The sequence below is a fragment of the Sylvia atricapilla genome, chromosome 7, assembly GCF_009819655.1.
Source record: "Sylvia atricapilla isolate bSylAtr1 chromosome 7, bSylAtr1.pri, whole genome shotgun sequence".
NCBI classification, from domain to species: domain Eukaryota; kingdom Metazoa; phylum Chordata; class Aves; order Passeriformes; family Sylviidae; genus Sylvia; species Sylvia atricapilla.
Window position 1 is genome coordinate 34,464,064 of NC_089146.1, and position 16,261 is coordinate 34,480,324.

Below are 16,261 nucleotides of genomic sequence, written 5' to 3' on the forward strand. Positions count from 1 at the left end.
AGGCAATTCTTGTAGATGTTTTTTGCACATTTACTTAGTAAGTTTTAATGATATTTTTTTTTCTTTCCTTTTACCCTGAGACTACAGTTCTGGGGCATTTTCAGGTCAGAGTTGCTGACACAGTTTGCTGTCACAGCTGAGTTCTCACATTTATTGTCTTTATTTTTCTAAGATCCAAAGGGGACATGAAAATAATCTATCATTACTCTATGTCTGTATTAACTTTGATTTTTACCTCTCATAGTCATGACATCAAAGAGCAGTTTTGCAGATGTAGATGTCAGAGGCAAAGAACAGTGAAGCTCTGATAGTTATTGCATTTTTTTCCTGCTGTTTTTACTCTATATTTCCTCTACCATTGCTGCATCTCATAATTTTACCAAATCATCTGCAATAGTCTAGATAAATATATTCAAATATCACAGGGAACCAAAAGTAATGACTGCGCGATGAATAGAAAGATCAGAATAGGAAACTTATCAATACATTAGATTTCATAATATACCTTTTTATGTGTGGCTGGATGAATGCTGTCACAGGGTGTACATTGCTGCATTTTGTTGCATATTACAGGCTGCAACAGAAAAGGCAAATAGAAATTATCAAAAGTCTCACTTTTTATGTTCTTCCCTGGAATCGATGAGGATTGTATTTAATGCAATTAAAGCATATTGAAGCTTGGAGACTGGGTTCCAGTTTGATTTCCAGTTGGAAATCCTGCAGATTAGAGGCAGCACAGCTGTTGGTTCCTTTGTGATAGTTGGATCCCCAGGTACATGAATCCAAGTGACCCACGGTCAAATTTAGAGCAGCCCCAGGATTTCTTGAACACACATGGGTGGTAAGAACCTTTTGTAGCTGTCTCTTCTTCTACATAGGCTTTTGGCATTTCTCCTGCTCCTGAAAATGCTAAAAATGAAGCCAACTACATCAGCTGGGACTCCCTCAAAGCAAGGATCAATTGGACAAAATTCAAAGGCCATTTGAGTGACTAGAGAGGAACAAAAGGGCTCCCACTCTAGGGAAAAATCTGCTCCTGGGAAACAGCAAGCCATTAATGGAAAAAAGTATCAGTGAAGGTTAATTCTTGGACTTAAAATATTAGCCCAAACTGGATACCCCAAATTTAGAGCACCCCTCCAATAATTAGGGGAAAGAAGGCAACATAGTTTCAAACAGGCTCTGCTTTGAGTAATCAAACTCGTGATTAATGATCCTCTGATCACAGAGAATGAGCTCATCTTAACACTGGGCTGAAATTTAAACTAGGACCTGAGTAATTATTTTGCTCTTCTTTCGTGAGTGAGATAAATGGAGTTACTCCCCCAGCAGAGGCACCGAGGTGCTCGTCTACAGCAAGTCCTGAAGCCAGGGAGCAGCACGCCCACGTGGTTATATTGCCTTGATAAAAAATACCCACCTTCACAGCCTTGGATACAAAGGAGGACCCTCGCACTGTGGGAAAGGTCTATAGGATTCTGATTTATAAGGGAGCAAGAGGTCAAGGGAAGCAAAACCATTATCATTATTTTCAGAGGCTCTGGAGATGTGAGCTGAGTGTAGAGGGCAGTGTGCTCAAAGGGGGCATGCAGGGTGAAGGCAACACAGCTCTGCTTGCTGCTTTTCCTCTTCCCCCCACTGGTCTCAGACTGCAGATTCTGCTGAGAGTATGTCATATGTAGCATAGGCCTGTGAGGACTGTGAAATGGTTTTCTTATTAAATGATGCATGGAGAGATTATCTGGTCTGTAGCCAGCGCACAAAGCTCCATCCATGCAAGCTCCTATTCCTGAGCAAAGTGTGTCAGTCACCGGCGTGGTAATGAGTTTTTGGGAGCCTGGGAATGGAGGGTGAGGAGCAAATGTGGGCTGGTGGGGACAGGACTGAAACTGCACTTTGTGCCTGTCTTTCCTGCAAGCCTTAGAAAAAAAGGCAGAGAGACCTAATGTCATATTACACTGCCTTTAGTCTCATTACCTTTCTCCCTGAAGAAATCCCTTTGAGACAAGGAATGGGGGAAAAGGAAAATGTGAACCATGTGGTTCTAACGTAATCCTCAGGAGGATGGTGTTGGGAGGGCTCCAGAGCAAGGCAGGAGTGCCAGTGGCTGTGGGCAGGAAGCCCACTGGGACATGGACTTTCCCCAGGGCTGAGTGATGGCACTGCTCAAATGCCCTGGGAGCATCTGCAGTGGTGTGAGGGAGGAATGGGAGAGCTGTTCATGCTGTTTCTTGACATCCTCTATTTCTTGATAATGGACAAAAGTTCCTTGTCTGCTGAAATGAAATGAATAGAATTCAATAGAGCCACAGAATGTGTGCCTTGGAAGGTACCTTATATGCCATCCTGTGCCACCCCCTGCCTTGGGCAGGGACACCTTCCCCTATCCCAGGGTGTCCAAACCCTGTCCGACGTGGCTTTGGACACTTCCAGGGATGGGGCAGCCACAGCTTCTCTGGGTACCCTGTGCCATGGCCTTCCCACCCTTGAGTGAGGGAAAAGATTTCTTCCTGACCTATAATCTAACCCTGCCCTCCGTCACTTTGAAGGATCTCCCAATTTTCATGTCATGAAATGCCCTTGAAAATGACAAAGGGACATCTTTGAGTGGGGAGGCCTGTGGGATTTTCTCAGTGCCTTTCACAGCTGACATGAAACCATGTCATAGCCTCAGCTGTTTCCAAATAATTTCCTGTAGATAACGATGGACTTGCCATACTGCCCAAGATTGGATCTTTGAAAGAAAGTCACTTTGAGCATGGCAGTGAGTGAAATGTTACAGGATTCTCCTTGCCATTGCCATTGCCTAGGTGTCTCTCAAGGGATGTGGCCATTAAGAAATGCTACAACACATTTTGTTAAGTTTCTTTATCTAAGCGATTATGAGCTGTCACTGCAGTTTGGGAGTGACTGGGAAACCAAATGACCACAGACATCAGTAAATCAGGTGTCACCCCTCCTTCTCTGTGGTCTCCACAAAAGTTTATGTGACTAGTTTGTACTTTTATTGCAAAACTTCAAGCTGCCACCAGTAAGTTCGATCCTGTAAAGAATGGAGTGTTCTGGCCCTCATCCAGAAAAACACTTAAAGCACTGCGAGTGCTTTGCTGGATTGGGTCCAGAGTGGAGCATCAGGCAGGGGTACAGGCTCCACAGTAGGGGATTTCTCTCTTTGTTTGGTTAGTTTATAAAGGAATCTCCACATACGTGATTGCAGTGTCGGCAGGATGAAACAAAAACACAGTTAGAGCCCTAAAAAGAAAGGTCAAACCATGAACAGCATTGAAAGGGTTTTGGTAGAATCTATCAAAACCCTCCATGAGAACCTTCTCCTTGGCAGAGGAGCACTGTGAATGATGGAGAAAACAGCAGGTAGGTGCCAGTTTAGGATTTCTCATCCAAAGCAGAGCTCTGTTGGACCAGGTGCTGCTTGTTTGAGAAAACCCTGTTTTCCCAGGCTACTTGTAGGTGGTGTTTGTGGATAAATAATCTGTGGTGAATAACTTACTTGACAATCTTGAAAGCCACCTAGAAAGGTCATACAATTAATCTTAATTACTTAGGGATACAAGTGAATTCAGAATGACATTTCAGGAAATAATTAATTGTCTGTACTTTGCACTGGAGCAACATTTGAGTAATGCTGGTTGGTTTTGTTAGGTTTGGTTGAAATCAAAAGAATTCTGCTGCTCCTCGTTGATGAGATGAATTAGGTTAGAAATATGCCTGCAATGGGAAATAAAAAACAAATGGATCCTCCAAGTTTCTTTTTAAATCAATGCCACACTGTGTGAAGAGAGAGAGTAGTGCTGACTTAGCCATGATGAATCCCCGGGAAAAGAGGGAGAATTTAAAGAACAAACGGGAACAGAGAGAGGAATTAAATGAAACATCAGGTTCCTGTGTTTTACCCCCGTGTTAACACAGCAGTTGTCAGATGGTTGTCCCTTCACACCGGGGTACCAGGCACACGGAATGGAGGCTTTGCCTTTGTGGGAAGGATGATGACGGATTAGTGCCTAGAGCTGAAATAACTCTGGTAGGAGATGGATCCCCTTTAGCTAAGGGAAGGGGGGGCTGCTCTAGGCTGAATTTAACAAAACCGACTTGCCCACAGACTTGCAGGCGCTCGCAGAGTGGATTTTTAGTGCTGCAGGTGACATTTGTTGCTGACTGAAGAATGTTCATCAATCAAGAAAACTGCTGATAAGCTGCCTTTCCCAAAAAGGGATCTCACGAACTTCCCTGTAAATCTCTGCCTTTCATCGTGCCCTGGGAGGTGAGGTAGAGGACTTGTGACAGATATTTTTTAGGTTTTTCTTGAGTTTGTTAGGGTAATCAAATGGCGCTATGGAGGAAAAAAAAATAAAAATTTTAGCCCCTCTCCTCTATGGTCTATTTAATAAAAGCTGAATGAAAGAATGAAAATAACAGAGCCTACACCTCTGTTTGAGTATTTTGGTACTTCATTGAAATTGGAGATATGTTGAAACACGGCCATCTTGACTGCTGTCACCCAGCTTCTGCTGGGAACATTTTAACTTTCAACTGGATTTATCTTAAGGGAAGTGATGTAACTAACTCATTCAATGATATTTGCAAAATATATTTAAGACCAAATTTCTATCAGCCCTGCTGAAATTTTATCAAATCAGTCAAAAAGAATATATTTACTCTGTTCCTACCATTTTTTTAGATGTTGTTTTGATTAATTTTCTTTAAAGTTCTGTTTTTAAACCAAAAGGGTGATGGGAATCATTAAGAACTTTATTGAAGTTTCAATTAATTCCATTTGTAAGCCAAATATTTGGGGTTTTTTTCCAGAAGAATAGGATTTTGGGTTATATAATTGTGGATTTTGGTTGTATTTCTATAGCTAGGTTCAGATGTGGGGGCTTCAGGACCTTCTTTGCATGAGATTGCACATTGGTGGGCTATGAAAAAGAAATAGCTTTTTTAGCAAAAGTATCAATTAAATAATTTTGTAAGAAGTTTATTCTCTCCCATGCCTTCATGCAGTTTTCCCTAAGATTTCTTCTTTGCATGGACAAAAGAGGTTTCTTAAAGGACACAGTTTCATCCACACCTGGAATTTTATCTTCCTGAATCATTCACATTTCTTGGGAGCATTGAATAGCAACTTTTAATTACACTACTCCAATAATTGCTAGGCCCACAAAAACACGACCCTTTACTCATTTTCTTCATTCTGCTGCAGATGGACTTGGGGCTCAGGATAAATTCTTTTTCAGCAATAATCAAACGTGAGCATTCTTTCGCTAACGCTGCGATCGCATGAACCAAAGAGCGGCCGAGGGCTCTGCTGGGTGCTCCACAATCCACAGCGTGTCACACAGGGTCCCCAAACAGCCTCATGGGCTCCTGGAGAGAGCAGCTGGTTGTCAGAGCAGGCACTGTGGAGTGCTGGTGTGCCTCATTATTTAATTTGGATGAATAAAAGATATATTTGGGAAGCCATCGCCGGGCAATGCGCTCTGTGGTGTGTTAAGGAATAATTAGAATGTGGAGGATCTGGCAAGAGAGAGTTCCTGTGATCTAGATCTGAATAGTTTAGCTCTATATGTCTCAGGCACCTATAGAACCTTCAAGAGTTGTCTAGCAGTGAAGATAAAGAAAAAGATAAATTGAATTAATTTATTTTGAATTTATATACATGTCTTTCTGCCTGCATTAATATTAAGCTCCATCCAAAATCTAAATAGAAGGACTGTAATCTTAGAAGTTCTCTCAATAGCATCAGCAAATCATTCTTGTTTACCCTACATGCTAATAAAACAGGAACATGACACTCCTGAAAACAAGATTGCAAAATACAGAAAATGTGGTCTGACATTTTTTTTCTCCCCAAAGGAGGGACTGCCACTAACTAAAGTATTTCTTATGAAAGCTCGATTGCTTAAGATGCAGAATATTAAGAGAGAAAAACACTTTAGGACACAGCCATGTCACAGCTGTTACTCACCCTTAATGAAATTGTTAAGTGATATTCTTCATAAATAGGTCAGAGAAACTTTTGAATTGTGAAGATGTTTTATCTCTTTCTTTGAAATGTTTGCATTAAATTTAGAACTGGTAATTCATTAAGCTCATTAGCTTTGACTAGGAGAGTAGAGCAATATCTAGGATATAGATTTCAAGGCTTAAAAAACCTTAGTGCTTACAATAAACATGAAAGCAATGTGTGGAGAAAAAATATGGGATCATAATATGTTTAACTGTTTTTTGAGCGTGGCCCTCTGGATTAATTAAGAACATTTTCTATATTCAGGCACTTGAATATAAACAGAATACATTATGACTTTTGGTTAACTCTCTTTAATAGGGCAAAGAGAATGCATTATGATGAATACAGTGGAAACTAGTTGAGACTATATTTTGTTGTTTGCTTTGTGGCTTCATCTGAAGAGGAAATAATCACTGAATTTTACAGGATCTCAGCTCGTAATTATATATCTTTGTGATATTGAATTCAAACAGTAAAAGATACATATATATTTATACACACACACACTTGCACACACTTTTGAATGATCTGCCCTTTGTTGCAGATTTTTGAGGAAGTAAAATGCTACAGAGTTTCTGCCGAATGTTTGATTTGTGAAGTAACTTTTATTTTATTTTAATAGCTTCTGGTATAAAGAAATAATTTTTCAGAATTAAGTCACAATTGATTACATTGTCCTCCTCAAAGAAAAGGGAGAATTGGAGGGAACCAAGGACTCAGTATTTAGGACCAATTGTAGAGTCAGAATCCAGTATTATTGTAACCTTTCAGTCTTGGGGACTTTAGAAACAGCCTTTAAAGCAGTTTACACTTGCTAGATTTTGTGTCCTTGTTCCCAATTGTTTTCTGGTTTCTTCATTGACTTGCTTTTTGTGGCCTTGGGGTTAAAATCAGAGGCTTTCCTATTTCTCTAAAATGCGGTTAAGAGCATCTAACCAGTTAAACCATTTTGAGATTCCTAATGAGAAAAAACCCCGTAATTTAGGTTATTATTATGAGCTGATGAATTTTTAGCTAAATTTGCCAAAGGACATGACAAAGAAACACATTTATGCTAGAGTTTTATACCAGACTATGTCAGCTGTACATTTAAATGTTCAGGGCTCAGAGGAAAACCAGAAAGAAACCCTGAACCTCCACACAGTGGATGCTGTTTGTGCCCTGCAATTAAATTTGTTGGCCCATCTTTTTTTGAATCCTCTCTGAATGCAAATATTTCTTCTTCTTTTTCAGATAAGTCGTCACAGAAGAAATCTTTCCCAGCACAACCTGACGTTTCCAGACATCATCACTACCCAGGATCCCACGGTAGAAATTGCTCTCTAGAACTGATAAATCACTCTGGTTATTTTAAAGGTTTATAACATAAGTGTTGCACTTGCTTTACTAAAGAAGGAATACACGAGGATTTAGATGCCTCAAGATGTTAAGTGATGTGAGGGACTTTGATTAATCAATAGAAGAATAATTTCAGAAGGTACAAAGTCATTTATACGGCTTGACTTTGCTGTTAATCCTGTTGTACTTGACTGAGGTTTCATCTGTGTTAATATTTGGGATAAAGGAATGCGATGAAGTCTTTGTCCTCTCTTTGCCTTCATCAATGGTGTTTTCAATTTTTGTATTAATTTGTGTAAGAAATATTATAATGAAATTAACAACAATAAATTCTTGACGTTAGAAGAATCTAGGGGGAATGAGAAACAGATGTTTTTCTGCTAAAATAAAATGAATATGCAATACAAATTCATTAAAGAAAAGTTGGTATCAGCAATTGTGTTACTTACACAAACTCTTCAGGATTAGGTACATTCAGAGGTTTGAATTCTACTCAAGAAAATTATAACATGTGTATGTGACACTGATAATTTGTTTCCTTATGGTTTCTAACAATATTAGGTCATGACAACAAGAGTCTTTTTAAAAAATTCTTTAGAATTCAAATATTTTCACTACATGGTCTCCTCTTTATTATTCTTCTAAAAACAGTTTAATAAACAAATCACCACAAATTCCACAAATAATTCCATTTTTCCTATTTCTAAGCTAATTCTTCAGGGCATTGGGGTCATTTTCTCAACCTTCCACATGTTTGAAAAGGTGCAGGAAGGGCAGCAGCTTAACAGCAGATGATGATATTTATTGAGACAGAAACAGAATGTATTATAAGGATATATTTGGAATTATCTTCAATCCAGTATCATCCATTTGCAGAAGTATTGCAAGTTGATCCTGAGCTGTTCTAGAAGTGTCTCCTTGGGAAAAAAGTAGCATAGAAAAGGGGATATTAATCAGATGCAGCAAGGGGAATGGATCACCCCAAACAGAAATTATAAAATGTTTTGGTCATCCTTGATATATTTTATATGACTTGTGGTAGGTTTTTTCATAATTCCATGTGTGCCCTTTATATTAATTACAAAGAAAAACTGTGCATGTTTCAATTAGAGGTGGCCATGCTAATTTTATTTAAGGACAACACCTGACTAATTCAATTAAAGCAATATATGTGTAGAGGAGTTTTCTTAGCATGGAGAGGGCTCATATTAACTGCAGCCCTTGTAGTTTTTTACTGTTCACTTTTGAACATTTAATTTATAACAAATGGTGGATTGAGCGATGTAATTTAAGTCAGGATATTTATATATCCAATATTTGTTAGTGGATTTGATATCCTAGCTGAAGACAATTATAAGGAAAATATGACTGAGCAGCAACATTTTCATCTGAAAAGCACGTGCAGGTTCTTAACTTCCCATATTGACAACAAAGGTGTTCAGATCTGATGCTGAAAAATAATATTTTCCTTTAGTTCTGGATTGCTTAAAGGAGCAGTTTGGGGAAGGTAGTTGGTAAACTTTGAAAACATGAGATTTTGGGTCTGATTAAGAGAAGCAATCCACAGCTTGAATAGTTAGCCAATGCTCCTCCCAGTTTCTGATTCCAGATGGATAGAAATATTAAAAATAATAACTTTTCTCATGTGTTGTATATCATCTCTGGCCTTGGCCAACCACCAGAAGTTTTATGCTACAAAACCAAAAGGTTATAATGGGAAAAAAAATATAAAAAATATAAAGTAAGGGAGGGGAAAAAAAGGAAAAAGACGGTGGAGATGGGCATTAAACTTTATTTTAGCTCTACTAGTTCACCCAGCCATTACTTGACAAACAGTGACATACCTCTGCACAATAATCCCTGCACACTTTTCTCTCCGGGTTTTCTGTGGTAATGATATGCATGGCCAAGGAATTCACATGAGTTAATGACAAATTACAGATGAAGCACATGCTGATCCTCATGAACCCGCTTGAGAATGTCACCTAAATCCCTGTCCATGGGCCTGCAGGCCTTTCCATAGGTACACACAGATATGTACACAGTATATATGTCATCACATGTTGTATTTCAGCCACAGACAAAATCTGAGGAAATCGTGAAACATACTACACTGTTAAAATAATGCTACTTTGTACAATCGAAATAACAGACATGTTTGATTTGAAAATCCTTATATTGCCTGTTAAAGCATGTTTTATTGCTATTTAATGGCTTTGCAGACAGCAAAGTTCTATTGAAATTGTTATGAAATTGCCTTGTGATGCAATTTACTACAAAGACCATGTGGGGTTTCTAATATCCAAGTCGGGCACTGGCTCAGTTTTGTTTGAAAGCAAAACCAGACTCACTCTTAATCACAATTTTGTTTCTTTTTCCCATTACTGACACAGTTGAGACATCCTTTGTTAATGAGAGCTGATAGGATGAAAGGTCGTTGGGTTTGGCTGAAAAACAGTCCTCTTGCTTTGTTTGGATTTTTGCTTTTTAATATAAATTTATATAGATAAAAATAACACCTATCCCACGTGTACAATGATATATTTCAGCTGATCAGAGAGCCAAGCGGCTGCAAGAGCCTCTGGCTTGAGGAAGGTATTCAGAGAGGTGGAAGAGCACAAATAGAAATGGGAAAAAAAATAAATATATATATATAAAAATAATAAAAAAGGCAGCTTAGGCCTTGCTTGCTTCTAATACACCAAAGCTCAAGCACAGTGTTGGGACCCTGCAATCAAGTGTCACAGCCTGATACAGAGTCCTCAGGGTGGTGTGTCCCTCACAGCTAGCAATGAAACTCAACATATAAAATGATATTTTAACATAATTTACCTGCAACGTACCTGCAAAGTTCTCTTTTGCTGGCAGCTAGAAACTTTTTCCGCATTTACATAAATTTCTTCTAAATGAATAGAATAAAATAAAGTAAAATATTACTTTATTGGGTTTTTACAGTGAGTAGTTTTGTGTGTTGTAGTTGACTTTAAGTGTTGTTTGCAAATATTCGAAATAATGGAATTTACCAGAAAAAAACAGGTGATTAAACTGAGAAATAATGGTAAGATGCCCCACACTGGAGAAGCTGGATGAAGTTTCCTATGCATGTATTAAGCGATTTTATTCAGCTGAATAAATAATATGGCTATAAACTTCTTTTTTTCCTTTCTTGCAGGTAGTGGAGAAGGAAGGATATCTTCTAAAAGCAAAAATAGCAGATGGAGGCAAGAAATTAAGGTACAACATGGCAGTGTAACAGAGGGGATCCAAGACAGTTGGAAAGGGACTTTGGACAAGGGCCTGGAATGACAGGAAAATGGGGAATGACTTCAAATTGACAGAGAGCAGGGTCAGATTAGATATTAGGAAGAAATTCTTACCTGTGAGGGAGGTGAGGCTCTGGCTCTGGTTGTCCAGAGAAGCTGTGGATACCCCATTCTATCCAAAACTGGTGTCATTTACTGTAAGTTGGGTACTGGATTTCAGCTGTATTCCAAGGTATATTGCCGTTGAGTTCCTTGGTAATCCATATTCATCCAGCCTATCCAGCTCATAGGAAAGTTTGTTGAAATCTGCACATAGCATGCTTGACCACTTACACCTTTGTGCACTTACAAGACCTCTGTTAAATGGAAAGTAGAGAACAGGGAAAAATAATGAAGATCTGAAGTGGTGCTTACCAATAAACCACTCACACTCACCACGTGAAGCAGATCAATTTACAGTATTTCTGTAAATATCAGATGTTATGACCCTTAAATTCAAAAGTCAAACTGGAGCTGGTGATCTAAAAACAGCTTTTTTATCAGATCAGATTTATGATTATGTAGTGGTTTGAAACCTGTTATAGAAAATGTATATAATATACATTACCTATAATATTATTTTTAATTTAAAAAATAATATTTTCCTCTCAGTCGGATATCATGTTTTTCTGTATCAGGTGATATTCTTTCACATGTTTGTGTGTATTTTTACTTCTCCCTAACCCCAGCACTTTGTCAGTTCTCAGGGGCTTACTGTGAACTCCTAATGTTTAATGGCTACTCAAACCTTGCTGAGATATTGTTCTTATCTTCCTCATACTCCTGTAAACTTTTAGTTTAGGGGAAGGAGAAAGCATTTGGGACCTTTCAAAATAGACCTGTTAACTGAGCTCTGTATAGTCAGATCGACATTTTCCTTCTCAGTTTTATTTTAAGTATTGGGTACCAGAAGGGCAACAGCTATTTCAGAGTCCTCTACATGTGAACTTTGAGCATGTGTGAATAATCTCACCATTTTCATTTGACACCATGGCAAAAAAGAAGCACAAATGGGCTTCAAAATATGAATGAGGAGAAGGAATCCCTATAATCTTTGATAGGTTATATTTTGAGTATAATTAGGATGGTGCAACTCCATCAATGTTGCTCAAAGTTTGTTGACAACATTGACTTTAGACCATTTTTGTTTCTGATGTATATTATGTTTTTAATTATTGAAAACCAAGTCTAGAAATAAAATATCTTTTACCTCCTGCTGAAATGCCTCACAGATTTTTCCCTTTCTTTTGTTTTTTCTTTTTTTTTTTTTTTTTTTTTTTAATTTTCTTTGCTAGGAAAAATTGGTCCACCTCCTGGATTGTTCTTACTGCTCGGAAAATGGAATTCTACAAAGAATCCAAGCAGCCAGCGCTGGCCAACCTGGTAGGCAACCAGCCATCCAATACCCCCAGTCTCCTGGCAACTATTATTTCAATATAAAAAGTTTGGTGTTTGCAGAAGGCAAATTTAGACTGAGCTGGCAACTTCAAAGGTTTGAGAGCAGCTGAAGGAAAAATGCCTTGATAAGCTCTTAACCAGATGTAGTGTATGTGAAGAAATAGGACACAGCATGTCCTTTATTAAGAGGTGCATTTCGAGAGTAATTGCAAAGTGAGACAAATGGTGAGTGACTGCCCAGTAATGTGAAGGTAACACTTTAAATTAAGGTGCCACTTATAAATGCTTTATTCTTATTTATGAAAATGATCACTAAATGCAGCTACTTTCTCAAATAACGTATTATAAAGTATCTTATAAAATGCATTAGTAATAAATGCTGAACAGATGATGCGATGAGAATCTGTTGCAAGGGATATTGTGAGGCGTAAATTGTATTAAACCATGCATGTGCATCTTTAATACATGAATTTAAGTTGTTATCTACCATCCTATAAAGTGGCTTATACATTAATAAATAATAATAAATTATTTATAAGTGGCACCTTAATATAGGGTGTTACCAAAGCAGAAAACATTATAAGTTAGCAAAGTGATTTTTTTATCGCGGTATAAATGTGACATCCGCCATATCCTGCTAACCTCCCTGAATATTTCCACGACTCCATCTAATGCAGCTAATGCAATTTCTGCAGCCTGTAGTTACTACAAAGTGAAATTTGCAGCACCTTTTTATTGTGCCCCAAGGAAAGGCCACCCATCTCTGTCTCTTGGGGGACGTGACAGCTCTGCTGCACCAGCGGTAGCAGCACATGTCCTCCCGGTGCTGGGCACTGCCAAACCTCAGCCTGGGCAGCAAAAGGGGAATTTGGTGGCTCTGTGACACTGCGGGCAGTGAAGGGATGGGTTTGACAAAGCCCTGTTGTGAAAGGCTCTCAAGGCCTGATCGAACCTGCCAAATCTCATCGGTGTGATGGGGTGGCCGCCAAGGTGCTCTCTTTGGCAGGAGTCACAAACAATAAGTTATTTTTGCTGTGGCAGGTGATGCAAACCATTCTTCTGCAAATCCTAGGCCTAAAATAATGATAAATCTATCAATGCCACTTGTCATAAAATCAGCCTCGAAGAGCACCTTTTCATGCCTTACATTTTTTGAAAGGTGAGCTTTGTGGAAAAAGAACTCCAGAACTATGAGTTGAAACAATAAAAATAAATAAAGGGGGAAATCTGGCACTTTTTTGTTTGTGTTTGTGTTAGTCCAGATGGAAAATACAACTTCTCTGCAGCCACAAAATCAGAAAAACTTTAATTATTGTTTTTTTCAGAATCACCTCTTTTCCTTAAAGTTGACTTTTATGTTATTAGGAAAAAGTAAAATGTCTAAGGTGAACTTAGAACTATTCTTACAATTTACCAAGTGTCTTACACCTCTACCTGCTACCTCTTAACCTCTCCTTGAAAGCCTTCATCCAAATACCAGGAGATAAATTAACTGGTGGAAATTTAACACACAGGAGGCTTGATTTTTACTCTGAGACTCCTCAACATGGCATTAGCTCTATAGGGATTTGGATATTAAACTGGACCTGCCTGGAGAATGGGATTTGGGGATTTTGACCCTGATCTCAAACAGTTTCACTAAAAATGTGATGGTGTATTACAGAAAGGTTCCTTCTGAGAGGTCAGTCCCCATCCCTGAAGCCAACAGTGCTCATTTTATCAGTGAGATAAAATCTTCTGCCTCCTGTGTTAGGAAGAACGCAGACATATTGAACCTATATTTCCTCATTCTGGGGAAAATAAGTGGTTTTTTTTTGTTTTTTTTGTTTTATTCCATGCTAGATTTGAACACTGGGGCTGTGAACTAAATGTTCGTTAGGTGAGAAAAATCTGTTAAAGTTATATTTTCTGTCTGTTGAGTAAAACTTAAATGCAACAGTAAATAAACAAATTGGGTAAAGCTTGAAAACAACAAGAGCTGTCAGTGTTCATAATCTTATAACCCAGTTTCTTAAATCCAAATTTTGCACATCAAAAAAAGCTAAACTGCCATGCTTAGCTCATCTGATGAAGTAAATGCAGTGCTTGTTTCCTTTGTAAACCACTTAACCAGATATAATTTTGATACTGGAAAGGGACTAATACAAAAAAAGATTCATTAGAAGCCATTTGTTTACTGATTTTATTTTATTTTTCCAGTTTTAGTTTACTTTGTAAAAGGGGGAACTCAACCATTAATTAAATAATGTAAGAGAAACGATGTTCATTCACGATAGTATGAATTATAACAAAGCATTTTTATTGTTAGCAGGAAAATGAAGTGACTTAAGAAAAAGAATAAAGTTCCTTTGTATTCTAAAGATATTATTTCATTAATTATTAATTATTAAATACTGTACTTGGAGCAAAAATTTAGACCAAGCATCATTAAAAGAGGAATGATATTGCACAAAACAAAGGCAAACAGAGGGAGGGAAATGAGAGCGCCTCTAATCATATCTCTTTTCATGACAATGGGACTAAATAGCATTTAGAGGTGATCTAAAATTCTACTTGTCTAAATTTTGAGTGATTTAATCAAAGAAGTGGCAGTATCTGAAAGGAGGTTTTGCTGTTTCTGTGTACGAGTGCAGGTGTAGGACTCGCTGTGGCAACTTTGCTGTTGCTTTGCACAGAGAGGACTGGGATCCATTGCTTTGCTTTCTGGTGGGGTTGGTGACAAAATCTGGACTTATTGGAAGAAATAGAGCACAACAATTAAAGCACACAAAGGAGAGATTCAGAAAATGAGATTGTTTACAAATACTACTGAAAATGCAAGTTTGCATCCCATGTAGCTAAATCATTAATTTTTGCTGCTGCTTTGATCATTTATGGTCCTGGCTTTAATACACTGCTTTTGTTTGTTTGTTGCTTGTTTGTTTTAACCATTCTTATGAATTTGACTAGCTCTTTATTTTAGATTAAGGACATTGTGATCTAAATGAATCACAGCTCCTTTCTTCCTTACCAGCATTTAATCCTATCATCAGTTGGTTTTTCTGACCAGGAAAATGTAGTCAGTTTATTCCCTCAGATAGTTTATTCAACAGAGGTTATTTTAACCTCAGGTTATTAGCCCATCTGCAAAGTAATTTAGCGAGTGAAAATGCTGCTGAAATCCATATTCATGTTTAGGAAGATTTCATCTTAGCAGACACTTGTATCAATTTACAGCATAACCCCCTGCAACAGCATTGATATAACATAATTGCTCTGACTGCAGAGCACAAAGCAAGGACGTGGAGAGCTCAGGCTTCCCAGTCCCCTCAGCTTGCTCCCTCCCAGTGTCTCTGGCTATTGCATAAGCTGGGAAGCTAACTAACTCTGTAGCAGAGAAATCTTTTGGCCAAAATGAATTTCCCTGTGGATTTCTTGGAGTTCAGATGGATTTCAGTGGGTGCTCCCCACGTGTGCAGCAGGGGACTGGTGGGTGGTGTCAGGCTCAATGGATCTGGGTGATTTAGCATGAAATTTTCACCAGAAGCTTCACATTTTATGCCATACCCTTGAGTTCATAGACACATTGTGGTCAGAACTGATATATTCTCCGAAGGATGAGGTTTCATAGAATCACAGAATGGTTTGGGTTGGAAAGGACCTTAAGGAGCATTTTGTTCCACTCCCCTGCCATGGGGAAGGAGATCTTCCACTAGACCAGGTTGCTCAATTCATATTTATTTCCCCCAGAGAAAGAGACTGACTCAAATAATTATTGCACATAGCAGAAGGCTGTTCATCTTTCCCACACCACAAGCCTGCTTCCCATCCTTTCTGGAGAGGGAGATGGACATGCTTGTACTTTTCTTCTAATTATTACAAAATCAGAGCTGTAAAGGCACTCCAGAGTACTGCAATAGCAGCAAAATTACACTGTGTGTTCACTGGGTGCACAGAAGGGTCCAGGCTCTGCTGTTGCATACGTTTTTGTACAATAGTAGAAATTAGAGATACTACTTTATAATTCACTATTCCATCTTCCTGCAAAAATCTCTCAAAGCCTTTAATTGTGTTTTTTTCTCCCTTCAGTGTTCCATGAGAGTTTTCCTGAGGAAAATATTCTGCAGCCCAGTAATGTTCACTATCAAAAAGCTATTTCTGTTTCTTTGTCCACATGTTAATCTCTTCTTTTAATCTCATCATGTGTTTCCAAAATTTC

General features: G+C 38.3%; 1 protein-coding gene across 1 annotated transcript in view; it reads left to right on the plus strand.

Annotated features, from left to right (window-relative positions):
• Positions 1–16,261, plus strand: part of ARHGAP15 (Rho GTPase activating protein 15) — a 323,630-nt gene that overhangs the window by 38,923 nt on the left and 268,446 nt on the right. Inside the window, 3 exon segments of the mRNA XM_066323175.1 lie at positions 7,259–7,333; positions 10,536–10,597; positions 11,961–12,048. Coding sequence (XP_066179272.1) covers positions 7,259–7,333; positions 10,536–10,597; positions 11,961–12,048 — 225 coding nt within the window.